The following is a 26,533-nucleotide window of genomic DNA, read 5'->3' on the forward strand; positions in this document are numbered from 1 at the left end:
AAGAAGACTCCTCACCTGCGCAGTTGAGCAATCTTCTTCACAACAGCTGCCTCAGTCATGACTTCAGTAGGCTCCAATATTAAAAAAAACCTTGAAAACCTGCTCTCAAACTGAAGGTTGCCCTGAGCAGAGGCTTCATTTCCCTGCACCGTGACCATCTCTGGAAATCAGATTTTTGATGACTATAATAAAAGACTGTTCACAAGATGTCATTTGCCACCAAAAGAAATGTTTTCCATTCCTTATTTTTCTTGCATTTAAGCCTTTTCCCTCAGTTTGGAAGCTAGTTTGCATGGACATCAAGTTATGCACCCCAGATACAAAGGGAGCCCCCAGACTTTGAGGTGCCAGCCTGCCAATCAGCTTTTTGCCAGGCTTGGCAATGCTGAACTTCTGAACCTGAAAACCGATGGACAGCTTGGCTTGTAAATGCCTGGAGGATGGGGGTGACCCCTTTGCTGGCCCATAAAATTGGACCCCCTGTCCCAAAGTTCACCAAACTTTGGTGACCATCTAAAAAGAGTCCCTTGCAGCCACACTGAAAATTTGGTGTCCCTATCTCCAAAAATGCCCCAACAGGAGCTCCGAAAAAAATCCCCACAGACTACAATGGACCAAAAAAAATAATTTTTTTGCACAGCCCTAAATGTAAATGTATAGCCCAGGAAGACAAGGAACTTTTTTTTGAGTTTGGCTTAAGAGAAAGGCACTAACATTCAATTACAGTTTTCATAGGTCATAGAATCATAGAGATGGAAGGACCCATAAAGGCCATCTAGTCCAACACCCTGCTCAGTGCAGGATCAGCTTAGACCATCTGTGACAAGTGCTTGTCCAGCCTCTGCTTGAAGATTGCCAGAGAGGGGGAGCTCACCCACCTTCCCAGGCAGCCGATTCCTCTGCTGAATTACTCTTACAGCACTATTCCGCCTCCTCTTCGACCTATTCGGTTTGTCTTGAACAACTCATATTCATCCACTACTATGTTCCAGCCATGGGAATCACCCCACCAAGTCTCTGTAATGCCTACCAAATCATATCCCTCTGTCTGCATTAGAAGCTCAAGCTCTTCTTTCTTATTGATTAAGCTTTGGGCATTGGTACACAGGCACCTGAACCTCCACACCTTCAGTTCTGTTTGATCTGGCCCTCCCAGGTGGGCCTCTGCTATTTGCTTAGAATTCTCTTGGTAACTCTTATTAGCTCTCTTCCCTGTCTGTGTGTTTTTATGTGTTTATATTACATTTTATTTAATTAATTTAATTTGTGTTCCTCTCTTATGCCAAAGGTGGGCCTGCTAAGTTATCAGTGGAAACAAACCTAGAACAATTTCTATCAGACAAAAATAATTTATTAATTCCTCTTTTTTAACCATATTCTATATAAATATAAGACACTTAAAAAGTTGCAGCACACTAAAATTAGAATAAAGATCAATTTCTGGTGTTTCTCACATGAAATGCAGCAAGAGACGGGCTAAACAGCATAGATAGAAGGTAAGATGCCGGAAGGGTATATTGTGGTATGTGGGGGTGCTCAGACCGCGTATGGATTGGCCAATGTACATTGTAAGCATATTTAAATGTGACAGGGAGCACATGGACCATGTACACAGGGAACCATTGTCCAAATCTCCCATATTATATTGTTAAGGCTTTCAGTATCTTCATTCAGTTATGAAAACCCTTCTAACTGAGTAATTCCTTCACACCTCTGGTAGAGTGCTTATGTTTACACTTGAGTCATTAAAAGAAACATAAATCTCATGCACAAAGCAGCGGGAAGGTTTATACAAGGTTCTTGGCTGCTCCTCTGCCCAAGGACCACATCTTCGCCAGCCTCCTTCGGATCTCTTTGGTCTGGACTGCGTAGACTATGGGGTTCAAGACAGGCGGAATGATGAGGTAGAAGTTGGCCAGGAGGATATGAGCTGGGGGCGGCACGTTGTGGCCAAACCGATGAGTCAGGGAGGAAACTGCAATAGGGATGTAGAAGGCCAAGATGGCACAGATGTGTGAGGAGCATGTGCTGAAGGCCTTACGACGGGCCTCCACGGTAGCCAAGTTCATCACTGCCTGGAAGATGAGAAAATAGGACAATCCAATGCAGAGAGAGTCAATGATGAGCACCAAGAAACCAATTATCATTCCATACAGGTTACTGCTGGAAATGTCCTCACAGGAAAGCATCACCACAGCCATGTGCTCACAATAGGAATGCACAATGACGTTGGTGTGGAAGTCCGTGTACTGCCTGGCAAGCAGGGGCAGCGGACAGATATAGAGGAAGCCCCGCAGGGTGGCCGCCAGCCCAATCTTGGCAACGATGGGATGCGTCAAGATAGTCTTGTGTCTCAGAGGGGCACAAATGGCAATGTATCGGTCGAAAGCCATGGCGAGAAAGATCCCCGATTCAATGGTGGCAAAGGAGTGGATGATGAACATCTGCAGCAGGCACATGTGGAAGCCGATCTCTCTGCTGCCCAGCCAGAAGATGCTGAGCAAATTGGGCATGGTGGAGGAGGAGAGGACCAAGTCGATGACGGCCAGCATGGAGAGAAAGAGGTACATGGGCTCGTGGAGGCTGGCCTCGGTCTTGACGATGAAGAGGATGGTGCCATTCCCCACAACAGCAATGACGTACAGGAAGCAGAAGGGGATGGAGAACCAGATGTGGGCTGCCTCCAGCTGTGGGATGCCGGTGAGGAAGAAGGTGGAGGGGCTGAAGCATGCATTGTAGGACTTCGGCATCCTGTCGGCACTCTGCAAGAGAAAGCACTACAAGATACGGGGGGGGGGGAATTGCCAGTGGGGGGAATCCTTCAAGTCCTTTACACTTCAGTGATATATGTCTTAGTAGACCAAACACTGAACATGAGTCAGCAGTGTGATGAAGTAGCTAAAAAGGCAAATGCGATCTTGGGCTGCATCAACAGAAGTATAGTGTCCAGATCACGCAAAGTGATAGTATCGCTTTACTCTGCTCTGGTTAGACCTCACCTAGAGTACTGTGTTCAGTTCTGGGCACCACAATTTCAGAAAGATGTAAACAAGCTGGAACGTGTCCAGAGGAGGGCAACAAAGATGGTGAGGGGTCTGGAGACCAAGTCCCATGAGGAAAGGTTGAAGGAACTAGGTATGTTTAGCCTGAAGAGGAGAAGACTGAGAGGGGATAGGATAACCGTCTTCAAGTACTTGAAGGGCTGTCATAGAGAGAAGGGTGCCGAGTTGTTTTCTGTTGCTCCAGAAAGTCGGACCAGAATCAACGGGTTGAAATTAAATCAAAAGAGTTTCTGTCTAGACATTAGGAAGAAATTTCTAACAGTTAGAGCGGTTCCTCAGTGGAACAGGCTTCCTCGGGAGGTGGTGGGCTCTCCTTCCCTGGAGGTTTTTAAGCAGAGGCTAGATGGTCATCTGACAGCAATGCTGATTCTGTGACCTTAGGCAGATGATGAGAGGGAGGGCATCTTGGCCATCTTCTGGGCATGAAGTAGGGAGCACTGGGGATGTGGGGGGGGGGAAGGTAGTTTGGAATTTTCTGCATTGTGCAGGGGGTTGGACTAGATGACCCTAGTAGTCCCAACTCTATGATTCTAGGATTCTATGTCCATCTAACAACATGATAATGAAGAGCAGTGCTATTATCTCCCTGTTGTAAATAGGAAAAAAGAGAGTTCAGGTTGTAGCAATGAGTACAGCACGTAAATTCATAGTGGACAGGGGTGAAGCTGGCCTTCTCGGCTCACCCTGAACTTCATTTATTTTATAGAATTCATATGCACAGCAATTCATATACACTAGATTCGAGATACAAAGGGAGCTTTGACTCTCCAAAGTTTATACCCTGAAAATCTTGTTGGTCTGTAAAAGTGCTCCTGGACTCAACTCTAACTCTTTTACAGAAGACCAACAGAGCTACCCTCTGAAACTACACACATAACAGTTCACAACAAAATATTTAGAATAAAACCCGTAAAGCCACTGTAAAACATTATAAATTTACGAAGAAAAGTAGCAGCATGAGTCGTTTACCAGCAAGGGGACCCTCTGTAATGGGAAGATCTGGGTCTTGAAGCCTTAAATCAGAAGCCCTCCACAGAAAAACTAAGCTGGACTCCCAAAAAGAACTAAGGGAGGAGGGAACTGGCTTATTCTCTGTTGCTTCAGAGACTAGGACACGGAGTAATGGATTTAAACTAAGAGAAAAGTGATTCCACCTAAACATTAGGAAGAACTTTCTGACTGTGAGGGCGGTTCGACGGTGGAATGCACTGCCTCAGAGGATGGTGGAGTCCCTGTTTTTGGAGGTCTTTAAGCAGAGGCTGGAGGGCCATCTGTAGGGAGTGCATTGATTGTGGGATCCTGCATGGCAGGGGGTTGGACTGGATGGCCCTTGTGGTCTCTTCCAACCTTGTGTGATTTTGTGATTTTGAGCATCGAGGAGGGGAAAGTCTCATGTAATCTGGTGAGGGGGGGGACCTAGTGAAGAGGCCCCAGCACCTTGTTTCCACTAGACATAGAACCTGAAGCAGGACCTCACCGGAGCATCTCAAACAGTGGGAAGATTCACAAAAAAGCAGATGTTCCTTCAGGTACTTTGGAGCTAAACTGTGTGGGCCACCTTTAAAGGCCAAGACCAGCCCAGAAATGAATGGATAACCAATATGAGTCATGGAGCAAAGATTTCTTACTCTCCCACCTGCTCATTCTGATGAGGCATTTGGACTAATTCCAGACAGAGCAGCCCCTCTCTAAGCCACCACCTGAACCCTCTCTTGCTTCACAACTAAACCCTCTCTTTAATTTTTAGGGTCCGGAAGAAAACTTCCAACACAAAGGTAAGCCATACATAGGGTTGCCATGCATACGGTTTGCCATTGGCGGGAGGTTTTTGGGGTGGAGCCTGAGGAGGGCGGAGTTTGGGGAGGGACTTCAATGCCATAGAGTCCAATTGCCAAAGCAGTCATTTTTGTGCAGGTGAACTGATCTCTATCGGCTGGCGATCAGTTGTAATAGCAGGAGATCTTCTGCTATTACCTGGAGGTTGGCAACCCTATGGCCATGCATCTAGGGTTGCCATGACATCTCTGGGTTGGTAAATACCTGGAGATTTTGGGGGTGGAGTCTGAGGAGGGCAGGGTTTGGGGAGGGGAGGGGAGGGGAAGGACTTCAATGCCATAGAGTCCAATTGCCAAATCTCTGCACCTTGGGGAAGTTTGCTTATCCACTAGCCCAGCTGGACTCCTCATCTGCTACTTCAGAGAACATCCAGGACCCAGTGACCCTCACTTGGTCTGAGTCTGGGAAGATCTCCTGGTCAAGCTCTCTTCTTAAGTAGCTAGATAGGGGAGCTAAGGTTGGGCAGCCCAAACCCCACAGGTAGCATGTTCAGAGTTGCAAGACAACTGCAGTGCTCCTGATGCAAGGTGACCTTAGGTAGTCCTTTTGTAGATGCAGCAGAAGTCCAAATGTTGCACAAAACATGGAACACCCTCCAGACATTCCTGCATAACTACAGCACAGCAACTGCCCAGAGTGGTCAAGCATGTCCCATTATGAAGTACTTAGCACAGTGGCTAATAATCCAGTGTGGTGTAGTGGTTAGAGTGCTGGGCTAGGCTGGGGCCGGCCCACCTTCCAGTTCCCTCTGGCCATGGAGTCCGTAGGCCAGTCATTCTCTCTCAGCCTGATCAACGTACCAGATGTGTTGTGTGCACAAAACGGAAGAGAGCAGACCCATGAGTGTCACCAAGAGTTCCTTGGAGGAAGGGTGGGATCGAAACACATGGCTGCATGTCGGACTTCCCAAGTGGTTGTGCCAGCAGTTCTCCCTCCCTAGGAAACGTTGTCTCCACCCCCTTTGGGAGGCATTTATGCCGCTTCCTTCTCCCACCTCAAGGGAATTCGCAACCCAGCTTAGGCTCAGTTTCCTTCCATTGGCTCTTTGGCTTCCAAACCTCAAAGCACCAACAAGACCTGAAAATATGACTAATACCTTTAGTTTAAAAGTTACGTACAAATGTTTGTTTTTAATATGGCTGTTCCCTACATAGTAGGCCCAAGCCAGACCTGTCATTGGGGCCCTCTCGTTTCTGGCATCTTGACCACTTCACTCTTACAGTTTGTCGTTCTGTGGAGCCTGGAGATCACCTTGAACACACGGGAGGCGGCAGCCCACCAGCTGTTGGAATGGAGCATAGTACAAAATGGAGGTCTCACTCCAGCTAGTAAAACTCCTCAACTGCCCCATGATTTTTTCTGAACCAGGACTAGGAAGATCTTACTTGGAGATGGTTATTACTTTGTGATCTGCTTCTTGCTGGTTCATCCCATCTTTCCTCCAAGTAGCCAAGGGCCACATGCATGCATCTCCTGCCCAGTGGCAGTGGGCAGTCTCCCACTCCTGCTCTCAGTTCCCTACCCTCGACAATTTGAGGAGCAGGAGATGAAAAGGTTGGGGAGGAAGGTGGGGGTGGGCTCTAGGAATTTTCCCCATGGAGATCAGGGGATTCTCAGAGCATTAAATGGAAGTGACATCACATCCTTCAACCCTGCATCTGGAAGTGATTGGCATGTCCTCTATGCCACTCTAGGAATTTCTCCAATCTTGATGGTAAAGATCATGTGTGTGTGTGTGTGTAAAGTGCCGTCAAGTCACAGCCGACTTATGGCGACCCCTTTTGGGGGGTTTTCATGGCAAAAGACTAACAGAGGTGGTTTGCCAGTGCCTTCCTCTGCACAGCAACCCTGGTATTCCTTGGTGGTCCCCCATCCAAATACTAACCAGGGCTGGCCCTGCTTAGCTTCTGAGATCTGACGGGATCAGGCTAGCCTGGGCCATCCAGGTCTGGGCGGTAAAGATCATAGTGTGGGAAAATTCCTAGAATTTCCCCCAGAAGTGATTAACACATTCTGCAAAAACTCCACCTTCCCCAAAAATTACCCCTTCCCCATTCTCCCAGCATTTTCCAGCTCAGGGCTGGCAACTCTTATCTCCCCTCCTCCATTTTATGATTTGGATCCCACCTACTATTTCTACAGATGGAAGGATTCTCAACCATGGAAGCACAGCTTCCCATCTCCCCCCCCCCCCCCCATGATGTCCCTGTAGGATTGGCCTGTGGGGACGAATTGGACGTCGGCCATGTGAAGGCAGATTGAGTAGAAAATCCTACCCTTGAATGGGCAGAAACTTTGAACAAGATCCAACCACATCCTCAAACCCCACCCTCCTCAGGCTCCACCCCCCAAAACTTCCCACCGGTAGCAAAGAGGGACCTGGCAACCCTACTCCCTCTGTTCATCTGTGGCTTGGAACACTCCGTGGATGGGGTTGCCATGAGTCATTTGCGACTCGATGGCACCTTCTTCTCCCAGATCTTGTTCTGAAACTCTGACCACTTACACAGAACTGACTTTTGTGGGATGGCTGCTGTGGGACAGTAGCCAGCATTCAGGCCCGGGTGGGCAGCAAGTTGCCTGGTGCCAGGTCTGGCCCTGATGGAGGCTCCCTCAGAGGATTCAAAGAGCCCTGTAAAGGGGCCCTGCCCTCTCCCCTTGCCTTTTACTGACAGAAACCAAGCCTTAAAGGCTGGCTATACTGTGAGGTTGCCTAGCAATGGCCACTAAGGACATTCCTTTTTTGATGGACCCAGTTTCATGTGCATGTTGGGGAGAGGATGTGGCTGAGTGGTAGAGCATCTGCTTGGCATGCAAAAGGTCTCAAGTTCAATCCCTGGCGTCTCCAGTTAATAAAGGACCTGGCAGTAGGTGATGTGAAAGACCTCAGCCTGAGACCCTGGAGAGCTACTGCCAGTCTGAGTAGACAACACTGACTTTGATGGATCAATGGCACACATGCACACATGAAGCTGCCTTATACTGAATCAGACCCTTGGTCCATCAAAGTCAGTATTGACAACTCAGACTGGCAGCAGCTCTCCAGGGTCTCAGGCTGGGGTCTTTCACATCACCTACCTGCCTATGGCATGATTCAGTAGAAGGCAGCTTCATGTGTGTTCAAGTGTGGGGGATTTATGCTGTGTCCTACATGAAAAAGACATGTGTAAAGCAGTTTGACAGAAGAGAGGCTTGAGCACACTTGGTTCAGCCTCATTCCCATCTGCAAAGTGGACACATTAGAAATATTGTCGAAGGCTTTCACGGTCAGAGTTCATTGGTTCTTGTAGGTTATCCGGGCTGTGTAACCGTGGTCTTGGAATTTTCTTTCCTGACGTTTCGCCAGCAACTGTGGCAGGCATCTTCAGAGTAGTAACACTGAAGGACGTGTCTCTCAGTGTCAAGGGTGTGGGAAGAGTAATATATAGTCAGAAAGGGGTTGGGTTTGAGCTGAGTATTGTCCTGCAAAAGTATTGTCCTGTAAGTATCAAGATAATGTGCTAATGAGGGTATGGTATGTTAATATGGAACCATTGTATCCTGAAGTGATCTGTTAATGTGTGTAATCCAAAACTAATCTGTATGGCTATTGTTGAATGTTGTCTTTGTCTGGAGGTTTTTCAGGGCAGGAAGCCAAGCCTTATTCATTCTTAAACTCTCCTCTTTTCTGTTAAAGTTGTGCTGATGTTTATGAATTTCAATGGCTTCTCTGTGCAATCTGACAAAATAGTTGGTAGAATTGTCCAGTCTTTCAGTGTCTTGGAATAAGACCCTGTGTCCTGTTTGTGTCAGTCCATGTTCAGCCACTGCTGATTTCTCAGGTTGGCCAAGTCTGCAGTATCTTTCATGTTCTTTTATCCTTGTTTGTATGCTGCGTTTTGTGGTCCCGATGTAAACTTCTCCACAGCTGCAAGGTATACGATATACTCCTGCAGAGGTGAGGGGGTCTCTTTTGTCTTTTGCTGATCGTAGCATTTGTTGTATTTTCTTGGTGGGTTTAAACACTGTTTGTAGGTTATGTTTTTTCAAAAGTTTCTCCATCCTATCAGTGACTCCTTTAATAAATGGCAAGAATACCTTTCCTATGGGAGACTGTTTTTCTTGAGTTTTCTGATTTTTGTTTGGTTCAATGGCCCTTCTGATTTCATTCTTGGAGTAGCCGTTTGCTAGCAGTGCGTGATTTAGATGGTTAGTTTCTTCCTTGAGAAACTGTGGTTCACAGATCCGTCTTGCACGGTCCATTAATGTTTTGATTATTCCTCTTTTCTGTCGGGGGTGGTGGTTGGAGTTTTTGTGTAAGTAGCGATCTGTGTGAGTTGGTTTCCGGTAGACCTTGTGACCTAACTGAAGGTTTGGTTTACGGATGACAAGGGTATCAAGAAATGGGAGTTTACCCTCAATTTCCTTTTCCATGGTAAACTGAATGTTTGGATGGATATTATTAAGATGGTTTAGAAAGTCCATTAATTTTTCTTCACCATGGCTCCAAATGGTAAATGTATCATCTACGAACCTGAACCAGACTGTAGGTTTGTAAGGTGCTGATTCTAATGCTGTCTTTTCAAAATATTCCATGTAAAAGTTTGCTATTACTGGACTGAGTGGACTTCCCATAGCTACTCCATCAATCTGTTCATAAAATTCTTGATCCCATAGGAAATAACTTGTTGTCAAACACTGGTGAAATAAGGCTGTTATATCTTCTGGAAAAATCTGGTTACTCAATGAGATTGTGTCTTTAACTGGAACCTTGGTAAAGAGGGATACAACATCAAAACTGATTAATATATCCTGTGGATTGAGTCTTAACGGACTGATTTTGTTGATGAAGTGAGTTGAATCTTTGATGTAAGAAGTGGTTTTTCCAATGTGGTCCTGTAGGAGGGTGGTCAAATATTTAGCTAATTCATATGTTGGGGAACCAATGGCACTCACGATGGGTCGGAGTGGAACGGAATCCTTATGAATTTTAGGTAGTCCATATAATCGTGGTGGTTGTGGTTCAGTCTTGCATAGTTTTCTGTGTGTGTCGGGATGAAGAGTGGAATTCTTGATCAGAATGCTAGTTTTCCTGGTAATTTTGCAAGTTGGATCTCGTTTTAGTTTTTTGTATGTGGCAGGGTCCAGAAGTTCCTCAATCTTCTTTTTGTATTCTTCTGTTTTCATGATCACTGTGGCATTGCCTTTGTCAGCTGGTAGAATAATGATTTCTGGATCTGCATTGAGGGTCTTGATGGCGTTTCTCTCCTTGCGTGTTATATTGCTAGCAGGGGGCTTTGCTTTTCGTAGAATTCTTGCTGTCTCTCCTCTTATTTCCTCAGCATCTTCTTCAGGTAGATTACGAATGGCAGATTCTACATTTGCAATGATGTCTTCCACTGGAATTTGGGTGGGAGTGACTGCAAAGTTTCCTCCCTTAGCTAAGATGGATCTGCATTGAGTTTACCATGGAAAAGGAAATTGAGGGTAAACTCCCATTTCTTGATACCCTTGTCATCCGTAAACCAAACCTTCAGTTAGGTCACAAGGTCTACCGGTGTCAGGCTGCTATCTCGGTTTCGTTATTGCCTCTGTCTCTGTGCTGTATTGTCTGCCCCCCAAGGTCGCATACCTAGGCCTGGGAACTCAGCTCCTGGGAAACTGTATTCATGCGTGTAATCTCCCGCCTTTCCTGCCTTATAATATCTCCCAGCTAGTGAGCCTCTCATAGCTGTCATTTTATTCGTTTGCACTGTATGCCTATTTGATCAGTAAAAGCCATCTGTTTGGACTCTATATGACTTTGTGGTGATTTCTGGTTCTGTGGGCCAAGGGCTGACATTATGACAGCTATCTCTCATCTTCACCGTTCTCCTAGCCAGGCTGGAGCCCAGGGGGGTTCGCCTGCCACTTGGATGGGAGCTGTGCAGCTCTCCAGGTGATCTACTACCCTGGAGCCCTTCTCAGAGGACCCTACTCTGTTACAAGACTTAATCGCTGAACTTTTCCGGACGACCCAAGAGGTTTGCCGCTTGAGGGGACTGGTACAGGCGCAGTGGCAATCTCTTACAGGACGTCTCTGGATGTTAACATCGGAGGATACTGATGCTCGTTTAGATCTTCAGGACTTGGATCAATTACTGGACGATGCCCGATTGGCGACTGAGGATTTACAAATATTAACTGGACTTTTGGATAATCTTATTTCTCGACAAACTCTTTCTACCATGGCGGGAGCCCCGCCGGAGGGTTTTTCCCTGATCCCGGATGCGGCCAGCTGCCAGGCTGAGGCCAAGCGAGTCGCTATTAGCACCGCTCTTCTCCTTGTGGAATGTACAAAGGACACCCCGGTAGCCACCTTGGCTCAAGTTTTGACCCCGACGTTTGGAGCCGAGGCATCCGCACTGGCGGTTCGAGTACAACCTCTGCTGGGCGGGGAACCTGACCCCATACTCTTGCTCCTCGAGACAGAACTTTTGCCGCGCATTACGGCAGAGACTGCCCTAAGACTTGAGAACGCCAAAGTTCTTGCGGATCAGCAAGCCGCCGAAGCGGCTAGGGTCGCAAGAGAGAGAGAGGCGGCGGAAGCAGCCAGGGCGGCTGCAGCAAGGATTAGGAATCAGGCGAACGTGGACACGCGCCCCAAGGACTATGTACTGGGACTATCAGGTCTAACTTTTTCCCCGGCGTTTGTCCCGTCGCGTGCGACCCAACGCGCACGCCGTTTGGCTGACCGACGTCGAGACTCAGATGAGTCTGAAGATGAGGATTTATATGGGGATAGCTCTCAATGGGCCACGAGCTTCCGAACCAGTAAGCCTCATCTTACTGGTGGCCCAAGTGAGGAGGTTCATCTTTTACGAGCCCAGAATCGGGAGCTCTCCGACCGTGTTGATCAACTCCAGGAAGTAATGGAACTTATGCTTCAAGAGAACAGGCAATTACAACAAACCCTGATAGCTCAGAGACAGCCCGTTCCGATACCGGGTCAGGGGGTACCCGTACAACCACCCGCTAATGTGCCTGCTCCACCCTTACCTCCTGGAGCTCCTGTTGCTCCTCCGCCCGGACCACCCGTGCAACCACCTGCTAATGTGCCTGCTCCACCCTTGCCTCCTGGAGCTCCTGTTGCTCCTCCGCCCGGACCACCCGTGCAACCGGGTCAACCCGCGCCCGGCCCTTGGAAGCAACTCAAATTGAGGACTACGTATGACGGATCTCTTGAGACTTTGCCTTGTTTCTTGCATCAAGTGGACAGTTATATGCGAGAACAAGGTCAACTTTTCCCCACGGAAGATAGCCGGGTGCGGTACGTAGCTTCCCTCCTGACAGGCAAAGCGGCTGACTGGATGGTCCTCCAGTTTGACACCCGCTCTCGTGCGATTCGTTCCCTCAACAACTTCATGACTGCCCTGAGAAGGAGGTTTGAGGACCCCTTCCTGGGGGAAAGAGCCAAAACGGAACTCTTACAATTAAAACAAGGCTCTGCTACAGTTCGGGAATTTGCCGATGAATTTCAGCGACTGGCAAGTAAAATTGTAGGTTGGCCCGAGACCACCCTAATCCATCATTTCAGGGAAGCCTTGCATCCTGACATTCTGAACTGGTCTTACATGCGGGGCGATCCCGATACCCTCGAAGGCTGGATCCTATTAGCCGAGGAAGTGGAAAGCCGCCGCCGCTTTATTTCTCTCGTCCGTCAAAAGCACAAGGAGAAGGGCACCCAAAAGCCTCAACCCAAGGCACCACTGCTCGTCCCACGAAATCCCCCACGTCCGCTCCAGGAACGTGAAGCCCGATTTCAGAGGGGTGCCTGTCTTACATGCGGAGAAATGGGCCACTTTGCAGCCGTTTGCCCACGCCGCCAGGAATTATTTCGTCCCAGCACGACAACCCGCGCCCGAGGTCGTCCACCACGCAGAGGCACCGCGGCCACCCGCAGCGCAGCTCCGGGAAGGCCCACACCCTCTGCACTCCATGCCGGGGACCCAGCCTCCCTGCCTGCTTCCAACGACCCCGCCGGGTCTCGGATTACAAGTGCCCCATTGGGGGACAGCTTTCCCTCTTTGGATGAGGAAAACCCTTGGATTTCTCCAGCCTTAAACCTGGAATCTCCCCTCAACTTGTCAAAAAACGGCTCCGGTCTGTGGTGAATGGAGCGTCTCCACAGACCTCTCAGGATCTTCCTATCAAACCGAATGCTCCTACCAAAATCAAAGAAGTGGACTCCACCGTCTACGTGGATGCAGTTTTACAACAACTTAACGGAGGTCCACAAATCCCCGTCAAAGCACTAATTGACTCCGGTTGCTGTCGCACTCTCATAAGCGAAGCCACGTTTGCTGCACTCAGAGCCGACTCAGAGGCTTTACCCGCCCCCGTCCAATTTGCTCAAATGGACGGGAGCCAATTCCAGGGGGGTCCAGTTGATCACCGCACCATAGGGGTGGCAATGGGAATTGGTTCCCACTGGGAACAAATAGACTTCACTATAGCCCCTATCCGATTTGAAGTGGTCTTGGGAATTAACTGGATTAAAGGACATAGTCCCAGTATTGATTGGGAAACAAACACTATCTCTTTCGCTAGTCCCACCTGCGACCAGCATCGGCAAAACTTTGCTCTGCCATTTCCGCCCGTTCCAGCATTAACCTCTACTGCCCCAGTACCACCGGCTCTACCCGCTGTATACCGGGACTTTGAAGATGTCTTCGACCTTAGGGAATGTGATGCCTTACCCCCCCACCGGGCCTCAGACTGTGCGATTGAAGTAGTAAAGGACTGCACATTAACCAAAAGTAAGATTTACCCTATGAGCGCTTCCGAGCGCACTGTCCTCCGGGACTTTTTGGACAAAAACCTCGCCAGAGGGTTCATTCGCCCTTCGAATGCCCCAAACTCGGCCCCCGCGTTTTTCGTCCGGAAAAAAGAGGGCGACCTTCGCCTGTGCATTGACTTCAGAAAGCTCAATGCGGTTACCCAGACCAACGCCTATCCTATCCCATTAATATCGGATATTTTGGGACAATTACAGGAAGGCCGTGTGTTCTCTAAATTAGATTTGGTGGAAGCCTACTACCGAGTCCGTATCCGCGAAGGAGATGAACACCTCACTGCCTTCTCTAGCTGTTTCGGAATGTATGAATTCCTTGTAATGCCATTCGGATTAAAAGGGGCCCCGGGGGTCTTCATGCAACTCATCAATGAAATCCTACATGACCTTCTATATCGTGGGGTGGTGGTCTACTTAGATGACATTCTCATTTATTCGAAAACTGTGGACGAGCATGTGACTCTGGTCAGGGAAGTTCTACAACGCCTGCGTAACCATCAACTGTTCGCTAAACTAGCTAAGTGTGAATTTCACCAAAGCAAACTCACGTTTTTGGGATACATCATCTCCCACCAAGGTCTTCGCATGGACCCCGCCAAAGTCCAAGCCGTCCTCGATTGGACTCCCCCCACCAACCGTAAGCAAGTACAGCAATTTCTGGGATTTGCAAACTTCTATCGGGGATTCATCCCTAACTTCGCCCAAGTGGCTCTACCCATTACGGACCTGCTGAAAACTAAGGGAAAAGTAAGCTCGGCTGCCTTGCCCTCCGCAAAAATCCTATGGACTGAGCAATGCCAAGCCGCCTTTCTGGCCCTCAAACGCCTCTTCACTTCGGAGCCGGTGCTACGGCACCCAGACCCAAATCAAATGTTCATTGTGCAAGTCGATGCTTCCGATGTAGCCATGGGAGGGGCTCTCCTCCAGCAAGGACCGGACGGTCTTCTTCACCCTTGCGCTTACTTTTCAAAAAAATTTGCGCACGCTCAATTAAACTGGCCCATCTGGGAGAAAGAGGCCTCTGCAGTTCATCATGCACTGACTTTATGGCGGCAATTCTTGGAAGGGTCTAAAGTACCCTTTGAAGTTTGGACCGATCACAAAAATCTAGCTGCCCTCACGGGGTCCCATAAGCTATCGGCGAAACAACAACGGTGGGCGGAGTTCTTTGCTCAGTTCCGTTTCACCCTGAAGCACGTCCCTGGGAAGCAGAACGTTCTCGCGGATGCCCTCTCCCGTTTACCACAATATCCGGTAAAACTCGAAAGACCCACCAACTCTCTGTTCACCCCTATGCAACGTGGGGCCCTACCTATGCTGGCTGTGCAAACCCGATCCCAGCATCAGCACACCTTCCCTAACTCGCAAGCTCCGCCAGCCCAACCGGCTGCCCAGCCGCCACCGCAACAGACCGGAGTTCCCGCCCCTCCTACCCCTCCGACCGCTCAGCCGCCTGCAGTCTGCGCGCCGCCGCACGTAAGCACTAGCCCTATAACTGTTTCTCAGATCTCCATGACCGATGGGGGGGCTCCCTCCAAAATCCCCATCTCCGAATCCTTTTTAACTGTCCTTCGGGACCAGTGCCTTTTAGAACGTTCCGCTCATACCCTACCTCCTGGTGTTTTGGAACAAGGGGGGTCCTGGTACAAAGACTCAAAATTGTATGTACCCAAAGCTCTCCGGAAGGACGTTTTACATTTAGCTCATGGAGCCAAAACAGCTGGGCACTTTGGGTTTCTGAAGACCCTTCACTTATTGCGCAGACAGTTCTGGTGGGGGGGAATGCGTTCCGACATTGACTCCTTCATCCGCAGCTGTCCCGTTTGTGCCGCTGCGAAACGATCGCAGGGCAAACCCCCGGGACTGCTACAACCTCTTGAAACGCCCAGCAGACCTTGGGAAGTGATTGCTATGGACTTCATGACTGATCTCCCTCTCAGTGGGGGTAAAACTGTGTTGTGGGTTGTTACTGATTTGTTTTCTAAGCAAATACATTTGATTCCATGCGCAGGGATCCCCTCTGCTCAGAAACTGGCCCGCCTCTTTGTGACGCATATCTTTCGTTTACATTCGTTTCCGCGTAAAATAATTTGTGACCGCGGAAGTGGTTTCGTTTCTAAGTTTTGGAAAGCTTTCCTCAAGTTGGTGGGGGTGGAACAGGGATTGTCTAGTGCATACCATCCTCAAACTGATGGTCAAACTGAACGTGTCAATGCTGTACTTGAATGTTATTTGCGTTGTTATGTTAACTACCACCAGGATAACTGGGTGGAACTGTTACCTTTAGCAGAATATGCCTACAATAATGCCATGCATCAATCCACAGGTTTTAGCCCGTTTTTTGCTGTGTATGGACAAGATTTCAGTCCCATCGCTCCTACAGATGATGTAGAGGGGGAGGGGAACCCCGACATTGCCTCCTGGGCACACGCCCTCCGTACCACTTGGCCCTGGCTCGTTAGCAACCTCGACCGGGCCAAACGTAAATACAAAGCGCAAGCTGACAAACATCGCTCCCCCGGGGGTGATCTGCAAGTGGGTGCTTTGGTTTACCTTTCCACCAAAAATCTCCGTTCCACCCAACCGTGCCATAAGCTCAGCGCCAAATTCATTGGCCCTTTCCCCATTACTCGGGTCATAAACCCTGTCACAGTGGAACTGGCTCTCCCCAAATCCTTGAGGCGTGTGCATCCTGTTTTCCACATAAGCCTCCTCAAACCCCATGTTGCTTCTCCACGGTGGCATCCGGACCCACCGCCTGCGCAACCCATCATGGTGGGGGGGGAAGAACACTTCGAAGTCTCCAAGATCCTTGACTCCCGTATTCACCATGGCAATCTGCAATATCTAGTTCGTTGGAAACATTTCCCCCCTGCCTATGACGAATGGGTGCGCGCACGGGATGTCTCCGCCCCCGACCTCGTCGACGCCTTTCACATTGCTTACCCGGACAGGCCAGCCCCCTTGCGAACTGGGAGGGGGCCTTGAGGGGAGCAGAATGTCAGGCTGCTATCTCGGTTTCGTTATTGCCTCTGTCTCTGTGCTGTATTGTCTGCCCCCCAAGGTCGCATACCTAGGCCTGGGAACTCAGCTCCTGGGAAACTGTATTCATGCGTGTAATCTCCCGCCTTTCCTGCCTTATAATATCTCCCAGCTAGTGAGCCTCTCATAGCTGTCATTTTATTCGTTTGCACTGTATGCCTATTTGATCAGTAAAAGCCATCTGTTTGGACTCTATATGACTTTGTGGTGATTTCTGGTTCTGTGGGCCAAGGGCTGACAACCGGAAACCAACTCACACAGATCGCTACTTACACAAAAACTCCAACCACCACCCCCGACAGAAAAGAGGAATAATCAAAACATTAATGGACCGTGCAAGACGGATCTGTGAACCACAGTTTCTCAAGGAAGAAACTAACCATCTAAATCACGCACTGCTAGCAAACGGCTACTCCAAGAATGAAATCAGAAGGGCCATTGAACCAAACAAAAATCAGAAAACTCAAGAAAAACAGTCTCCCATAGGAAAGGTATTCTTGCCATTTATTAAAGGAGTCACTGATAGGATGGAGAAACTTTTGAAAAAACATAACCTACAAACAGTGTTTAAACCCACCAAGAAAATACAACAAATGCTACGATCAGCAAAAGACAAAAGAGACCCCCTCACCTCTGCAGGAGTATATCGTATACCTTGCAGCTGTGGAGAAGTTTACATCGGGACCACAAAACGCAGCATACAAACAAGGATAAAAGAACATGAAAGATACTGCAGACTTGGCCAACCTGAGAAATCAGCAGTGGCTGAACATGGACTGACCCAAACAGGACACAGGGTCTTATTCCAAGACACTGAAAGACTGGACAATTCTACCAACTATTTTGTCAGATTGCACAGAGAAGCCATTGAAATTCATAAACATCAGCACAACTTTAACAGAAAAGAGGAGAGTTTAAGAATGAATAAGGCTTGGCTTCCTGCCCTGAAAAACCTCCAGACAAAGACAACATTCAACAATAGCCATACAGATTAGTTTTGGATTACACACATTAACAGATCACTTCAGGATACAATGGTTCCATATTAACATACCATACCCTCATTAGCACATTATCTTGATACTTACAGGACAATACTTTTGCAGGACAATGATTTCAGCTCAAACCCAACCCCTTTCTGACTATATATTACTCTTCCCACACCCTTGACACTGAGAGACACGTCCTTCAGTGTTACTACTCTGAAGATGCCTGCCACAGTTGCTGGCGAAACGTCAGGAAAGAAAATTCCAAGACCACGGTTACACAGCCCGGATAACCTACAAGAACCAATGGACACATTAGCTTTGGACTTTTGGTACCCTGGCCTCTTTCGGGCTTCTCTTTCTCTCGCTTGTTCCAGAGTGGGGGGATGTGAGCTTTTTGCAGCACAAACAACCAGGAACCTTAAAGACTAACAACATTTTAGCTGATTTTAGCTGGGGCTGTTTTAACTATTATAGTAAGCTGCCTTGAACCAAGAGGAGCAGGGCCCGTTATATCAGGCGCTGTGGGACACAGGCTGGGCAGATGCTGCTGCTGCCGTCTTGCTTGTGGGCTTCCTAGAGGCCCCTGGTTGGCCGCCGTGTGAACAGACGGCTGGACTGGAAGGGCCCGGGGTCTGATCCAGCAGGGCCTTTCTTATGTTCTTATGTTTATGTATGTAAGAGAAAAGGCGAGATAGAAATGTTTTAAATAAATTAATAAATGTAATTCATTTTTTTCTAGCGGAAACTTCTGTGGACAAAAGCGGCCTCTCCCACCCGTGGAAGCTGCGGCCAGAATAAAAACAGGGACGTGTCGCAGGGCTCCCGTTTATGTTCTCTGCTGTTTCTCATTCTTGCGCACCCTCTCGCTCCTCCCTTGAAAAGCAAATGTCCAGTGTAAGCTCCTTGGGGGCAGGGGGCTTGCCTCTTGCTGCAGTTACTGTATAAGGGACACCGTCTGCGTCAATGAGGAAAGTGCTCAAGACTTGGCCAAGGATTGTAAAGGGTCTGTGAGAAGGGAAGGCACAGGAGGAGTCATAATAAGATCGGCCTAAGTGGTGCCTTCCTCAGTATCATGATATCTCATCAGCTAGCAAGCTGAAGAGACCCCTCGTCCCTTGCTTGTGAAAAGAGCTGTACCCTGTGGCAGGAAAGGCTGACTGTCAGGGTCCCCAGCTGCCTCTGCTGGAAAGGAAGCACACGGCTTCGCTCCTGAATGTCCTTTGCTTGGCTTAGAGGGAGGAAGGAAAGTGGCCACAGGATTGCACCTGCAATCATCCATGCCCCTTGGGGCATCTACTAGGCACTGTTGGATACGTAGCTAATTTCTCCTTCCCTAAACCAAAGACCCTGGCAAGATGCACGTTTGGTACATCTGAATATTGGGGGTGGGGTGCATCGTTTCGTACACTGAGGAAGCTCTCATCTTCTTCCATTTATTTTACTGTGATTTTAATCTTTTTTTAGACTGGTTCTGAAAAGCCAGCTTCATTTCTCACTGCCTTGTTTTCCGCCTGACGGCGTCCAAGGGACCTGCCGGTTAGCGGGGAGGGCGGACGCACCAGGAGGCCTCGGTGGCCACGGGGTTTGTCCCGGCCCCAAAGGCAGGCAGGTTCTTTCTTTGTTTACTTGCAACTCTTAATAGCCTGGACCTCATTAGTGCCGGCTGGCTGGAGCCACTGGAGAGGGAAGAACAGTAGCCAAGTAACAAAGCCCCTTGGCGTTTCTCTCATTAGCCAGCTGGTCGCCTTTAGGACTTCTAATTTGACCTCTGGGCTTCGAGTCCAAAAGCAACTTTTGTGTAACTCTTTGGCTGCAGCAGCAGCAGCAGCAGCAACCTCCAGCATTAGAGTGTGACGCTGCAATGCCTGTGTAAAAAATCATACAGGGGGACTCTGGCAGGCCCTGAAAGGGGGAGGGGGGCTGAGAATGGCAGAGCATCTCTGAAAGATGCTGACAGCACCTTGGGGGTGGGGACCGTGCCACGACTGACAGCTTGGATTGGGACCCACAGATCTGTTACTCTTACGGTGGCACATTCCCCTGGCACTGTTGTTAGTGGCCAAAAAAGAGGGTGGGGGGTACAAAACTTAACGCTATAAATAGAATTAAGTACCTAGAAGGTCAAGCAAAAAACAGCTGACAAAGCCAACAATATGATTAAAAGCTAAACTATTAAAAAGTTTTCTGAATACATATACGTTTAATACAAGTTAAAACCCAAATGATGCTAATAACTCCTATATGGCCTTGGCAAGAAGCCTTCCAAACACATATACTAAAATAACACTATAGGCATAATATACAAAAAGACATACAATTATACGCAAACCATAAACAATCACATATAGACCATACACGTTTTGGTGTATTTGCCTTCTTCAGTGGTCTAAAAGAGACCAGCACACCAGACTAAATTATATAAATCTTTGTGACTTTGGGGCCTCGTACTAGCAAGTTCTCAATAAATATAGAGCTTCTTAGTCTGTTAAAGGCACTCTTACAAGTAAAGCTTACAGCCTTTCCAAATCACACAGTCACAAAGTGATATCATAGAGTTGGAAGGGACCACCAGGGTCATCTAGTCCAACCCCCTGCACAATGCAGGAATTACACAACTACCTCCCCCACACACACTCCCAGTGGCCCCTACTCCATGCCCAGAAGATGGCCAAGATGCCCTCCCTCTCATCATCTGCCTGAGGTCATAGAATCAGCATTGCTGCAGAAAGTCTGAAGTGATTATCAAGTGTAGGATTCTATGGCGTGTTAGATTTTTTCTAAATACACAATGAAGGGGTGATGTTGTTGTTAGTGGAACAGGTCCATGAGATGAAACGCCATTATCCTAACTGCATTTATTTGTAATTTCTTTGCGTTCATTTCAACTGAATTTGCTGACAAGTCAGTGTGCTTAAGAGAGGGCTGTAATATCCCCCCACCTGCTCTCGAGAGAGAGTGCCAATGACAAGAGCCCAGTTCACATGTTAAAGCAACCACCTGTATAACCTGCATGTACGTGTGTACACCAGTTTGTAATAAAGAGCTAATGCGTGTTCACTTTGCAAAGGAAACGAGGGACCAGTACCTGGATGAGCATGGGGTTTAAACCACACATTCAGCTGTACATGCATTCAGTATAACATGAGAATTACTCAATGCATGAATTTTAAAGATCAAGTGCACAGTGTATACTGATGGTACCGGCATCTACTGTGCCTTGTGAACAGAACAGCTTGTTCCTGTGAATGCAGGAAATACAAAGCAAATGACGTGGCAGCAGTTGTCAAAAGGCAGAAGCAAGGTTGCAGGTCACACAGAACACTTCTTCAGATTTGGATGTTTAGACCAAAAGAAGGGGGGGTACACCTTGCTTTACCAGTATCAGATGAGCATGCCAAATATATTAGGTGCTGTGGGACACAGGCAGGATAATGCTGCTGCAGTCGTTGGGGGCTTCCTGGAGGCACCTGGTTGGCCACTGTGTGAACAGACTGCTGGACTTGAGGGGTCTGGGTCTGATCCAGCAGGGCTTTTCTTATGTTCTTAAGGCTTTAATAGGGGAGTGGACATATTCATGGAGGAGAGGGCTATCCACAGCTTCTAGTCAAAATGGATACTAGTCATGATGCATACCCATTCTCTCCAGTATCCGAGGATGTAATAGCGGGAGGTCTCCAGCTACTACCTGGAGGTTGGCAACCCTAATGATAAGTCTGGACATATTTACTGTCCCAACACTGTGTGGGGGGGGTGTGTGGAAGGACTTTGAAAACACATGGAGGGGGGAGGGCCAAGCTAATACAGCAGATGCCAATTAAAAGTACAAAGTCAAAAGCAAAGGAAAAAATAGTTATAAAAGGTTCTTGTAGGTTATCCAGGCTGTGTAACCGTGGTCTTGGAATTTTCTTTTTTTTTTTTTTTTGGTTACACAGCCCGGATAACCTACAAGAACCAATGAACTCTGACCGTGAAAGCCTTTGAGTTATAAAAGGTGTTCTAAAATCAACACTTTTGTAAAAGAAAAAACAACAAAAATAATTCATTTGGCAACTTGACTATTAGCACATTTTTAGCATCATCTAAGCAGAGTTACACACTTGTAAGTCCATGGGGTAGAAGGGTGTGAGTCTGCTTAGGATGGCATTCCTATGATATGGCAGCATCCCATTTCCTAGGCAAAACATGTTTTTAAGCAATTCGGTTTTGCATTTGGAACCAGAAAGGACGCAGCAACCCGTGAGACCACAGCGCCACCTGGTGGAGCTTTGAAACACAATAGTTATTTTAAAATATGCAGAAACCAGGTTAATAAATGGAAAGACGACGAACATCATACAATGAGCAGTTTTGAACACCAAATTCAGATATACAATCAGATGGACAGGGCAAAAATTATTATAGCAGACTTCTAAGACTAGCCCGAGTTCGCATGGAATGTTTCTGATCTTCTAAGAGGTCAGGGTTGTTCTCATGGCCCTTCCTCTGGAGGCCCTGTTGGCTATTTTCTGCTCCTGCCAAACCATTTGTTTGTTTGTTTGTTTGGTTGGTTGGTTGGTTGGTTGGTTGGTTATTTATTTATTTGAAGCATTTATTAGCCATCTTTCTTCCTAGCAGAATTCAAGGAGGTTTACAATATAAATAAGAACATAAGAACATAAGAAAAGCCATGCTGGTTCAGATCAAAGGTAAAACAACAATTATGAAAACACACAAAAGATCACCATTTAAAAACTCCAACTGGGTGTCCTAAGCCACTGTTCCACCTGCATGTGGGCCTGCAGGGCATCTTACAATAAATATAATTATGATTGCCAAAAAAAATGGAATAGTGACTTATGAAGGCATTGGGGGTAGGCAACGTTGTAAAATATACCCTCTCCCCAGTTCTCTTGCTCTTGTTGGTTATGAGGGGGGGAAAAACCCCCCCATAATGTACTCCCCAGCAACCAGGGTCGTGGAGCTCCAGGTGTTTATCCCTAGTGGTGACCTCAATGGGGTATACCCCAAATGGTACACTGTGCATAATGAAGACATAGAAATATCCAACAGTTCTGGCAATCCTTAATTACAGAATATGTTTTAGTTTTATTTTTTTATTTATATCTTGCCGTCCATTCCAGCCAAAGCCTCATTGAAGTCCCTCCCCTCCCCAAACCCTGCCCTTCCTAGCTCCACCCCCAATATCTCCAGGTATTTCCAAGCCCAGAGCTGGCAACCCCCAAAACCCTCCTGGCTTCAGCCCAAGGTACCTCAAGGGCCACCTCTGGCCGAATAACCCTGGCCAGTGCTTGGGATCAGTGGCTTTGCCCTGATCCATGAGCTTCAGCAATAGGGTTGCCAGCTCTGGGTTGGGAAATACCTGGAGATTTTGGGGGTGGAGCCTGAGGAGGGTGGGGTTCGGCTAGGGGAGACACTTCAGTGGGATATAATGCCATAGAGTCCACCTTCCAAAGCAGCCATTTTCTCCAGGTGAACTGATCTCTATCACCTGGAAATCAGATGTAATAGCGGGAGATCTCCAGCCACAACCTGGAGGTTGGCAACCCTACTCATTGGCCAAGGGACGACCCATGCACATGAGGAACAGGGTTTTCTAAGCTGTGGGTCCCAGGCGTTGGAACTCTCTGCTCCAAAATAGGGTTCCCAACAATTTGGAGGGGGAAATGCCCTGTCCCTTTAACAGAGGTTTAATGAGATGACATTTACCAGGTGATGTTTACCTTCATGCCATGAAAAGCTTCACCTGCCCATTTTCACACAGTAAGCCTCTATAAAAGAGGCAGGACATTTTTAAATCTAAGTTGTTGGCAACCCTACACATGATTCCTCTGCTGCCATGAGCCTTTTTCTTCTAGGGGGCAGCTGGAGTAGGGCACGTTTCATCTCTCTATCACCCCTGTTGGGCTTTTTAAATTTTATTTCTTTTTTAATTTGGCATTTTCATAAACAGCTTGGCCTTGTATGAGCCTCACAGAGTGCTACGTGGCAGTTGATAGGTCAGATGGCAGGGGAAATCTACTATCAGAAAAATTAAGCTGAGTGGATCTGGGAGCACAAGGTTGGGGGGCAAACGGAGAGGGGTGCGCGGGAGATCCAGGCATACACCCAATTCTCTGTGGGACCTGTATGTGTGAACTGACCCTTTGCTTTTCACAGATTTCCTCATGTCCTTTGAAACATTTGGCTCTCAGCAGATACCTTTTCCAACAGGTCCGAGGCATACATGCCAGCAGTGGAAAAGTACACTGGGACAGCTGCCTGCATCATTGCTAAAGAAAGAAATCTTTCAGCAGAGCCTAGCAGAGATCTGGGACCTAGCTTTGGATTTATCCCCAGAAAATGCAGAGCCAAATTTCCATGTTCAAAAGATCATTCCAAATAATGGAGCCCTGAGAATCAAATGGTACCATGAACCATGAGTTTAAGCCAGAGGAGAAAGAGGCCTGACTCTAGTGTAGCCATTAGGGCAGGTAAGCTCAGTCCTATGCAAACTTCAAAGAGATGAGACTGTGCCAGGTTGCCCTCGGGAAAGAAAGGAAAGTTTCTTCTCTCTAGATGTCCGGCAGCAACTTCAGGTCCGGAGGGGCAGAGGCTGCTGGCGGACTCGGCTCAGAGGAAAATCAGCGCCCGCCTGGGGAGGGGAAATGGCCACTGTTGCACCTGCCGCCTAATTGAGCCAGCTGCGTCCTAATTACTGACCAGCTCGTTAACTCTAATGGCCCTCCCGGGTCCTCGCGGCACCCCGAGGCAGGGAGGGAGCCCAGCGGAGAAGGGAAATGGCAGCAAGTTTAGAGACTTCTAACTTTGTCAAGTTCTGAGGTCAAGCAGGTGAAAATAAACTCTGAGCTCTTTTGTTGTGCTGGAAAACAATGTTTTACGTGTGTCAAAATGTCAACAGTGTAGGAAATAGTGAAGAGTAGCTTGAAGTAAGGAACTGGTGGGAAGCCTCGTGTGCAGAAAGGTGTCCATCCCGTGCTTGCTTCTAGTTATACCAGTTCTTGTAAGTCAGATGACCACACGCAGAATCACATGACACACGTAGGCCAGCTGCTAGGTGGACTCTATGGGATTATATCCCATTGAAGTCCCTCCCCTCTCCAAACCCCGCCCTCCTCCGATTCCACCCCAGAATCTCCAGGTATTTCCCAACCTGGAGCTGGCAACCCTACCTGCACCTTTTGGCATCTCTCGTCATGGAATTATATGGTTTGGGGTAGTACCACAGACCAACCTGACTCAGCTGTCAAGGAGAAATAGCCCTGGGTATCATCTGCATACTGGTGGCCTCTTCCTCCAAGTCCCCTGATTATCTCTCCCGGTAGTTTCATGTTAAACAGCATGGCTGACAGGATGGAACCCTGCAGGACCCCATAGTGGAAATGCCATGGGGCAGAGGAGCAGGTTCCCCACACCACCTTTGGGAATTGGTCACCCAAGTTAACAGTGGAACCATTGCTAACAATGATTGACAGTGGGGCCCCCACTCCCAAGACAGACAGCCTTTCCAAACAGGTACTCCTGGTTGCTGAGAGGTTCAGGAGAGTCAACAGGGATGAACTCGACTCTGCCAATCCTGGAAAGATTTTCAGTTAGGGTGATCAAGACTATTTCCACTTCAAAGCCAGGCCTACGTATGGATTGGAAGGGATCAAGACATTCTGTCTCCCCCAAGACGATCCAGCCAACACCAAGCTGATACAGGTGACAGTGGAGAAAAGCATTTTATTTGGAGGTTTGGGCTTGATAACAGCTCCACGTTGAGTTTTAAAAGTTTTTTTTCCTGTTTCCAAGCTGAAGATGGGCAAGAAGAGGGAAGTCAGTTTCTTTTAAACCGCATCAAGCTCCGACCATCAAAGCTTTGGAAATGCTGATGGCCTTCCTGGCCAGAGCCAATGAAATGGTCAAGGTCACACCTTATCTGAGAATCAGATACTTAGAAGAGACAGAAGAGACTTGAGGGTACCAGGGGCTAGAATGTATCTTCCTGGAGGTGTCAGGAAAGGGTTCTTTGACCCACATGGGGGTGAATATAGAGAGAGTAAAATCCCTTGGCACAGAGGTAGAGGGGGCCCCTTTTACAGGTCCATCTCAGCTGATTACATCTAGAGGAAGGGGCTCTCATAACTGAGCTCTGTCTTGATGGTCACGGGGAGCAGGCAAAGGGCCATCTAGACAAAGTTTCCCAGGTAATGAGAAGCTTTTAGAGCTCTATAACTTCAAAGTCAAAAAGCCTGCCTTAGAATAAGATCAGCTAGGGCACGTTCAGAGCATGGGGCAGAGGAATTGCATGTTTACACTTTTCACTTGTATTATTTGCTCAAGTCCATTGCGTAGAGAGTATGTATGTGGACATTTTGCTTATAATAAATTATTTATTATTTTTAGTGCTGGTAGTTGTTCTCTGTATTGCATAGACCTCCATGTTTGAACACATTATTCAAATCCAGTACCAGGGGAGGGAGGCAGTCAGTTGCTAAATCACCATTTCCCCAGGAGTACGTAAGTGTGGCAAGCCATTGCTGTGGTTGCCAGTTGCTGCACAGTAGGAGAGGTAGGCACTAGGCAGAGCCTTAGAGCAGCAGTGTAGAAGGGAAGCTGGGAATACTGGCCCTAGCAGCGAGTGAAAGTCATTACAGTGCATGTAAGTGTGCTAAGTGCCATCAAGTTGCTTCTGACTCATGGCAACCATGTGAATCAATGTCCTCAAAACGTCCTATCTTTAACAGCCTGGCTCAGGTTTTGCAAACAGAGGGCCGTGGCTTCCTTGATTGAGTCACTCCATCTTCTGTTGG

General features: G+C 47.9%; 1 protein-coding gene across 2 annotated transcripts; it reads right to left on the reverse strand.

Annotated features, from left to right (window-relative positions):
* Window positions 1-1,787: 1,787 nt before the first annotated feature.
* On the reverse strand, window positions 1,788-9,670 carry LOC130485180 (olfactory receptor 52M1-like). Of its 2 annotated transcripts, XM_056858303.1 has the most exons (2): window positions 9,642-9,670; window positions 1,788-2,721 (listed from the first exon to the last, which is right to left on the reverse strand). In XM_056858303.1, exons 1-2 carry the CDS (start codon window positions 9,668-9,670, stop codon window positions 1,788-1,790), a joined length of 963 nt encoding a protein of 320 aa, XP_056714281.1. The 2 variants fall into 2 exon arrangements, with proteins under 2 accessions (XP_056714281.1, XP_056714280.1); XM_056858302.1 differs by lacking the exon at window positions 9,642-9,670 and having other exon boundaries at window positions 1,788-2,750.
* Window positions 9,671-26,533: the final 16,863 nt, after the last annotated feature.

The sequence above is a fragment of the Euleptes europaea genome, chromosome 12, assembly GCF_029931775.1.
Source record: "Euleptes europaea isolate rEulEur1 chromosome 12, rEulEur1.hap1, whole genome shotgun sequence".
NCBI classification, from domain to species: domain Eukaryota; kingdom Metazoa; phylum Chordata; class Lepidosauria; order Squamata; family Sphaerodactylidae; genus Euleptes; species Euleptes europaea.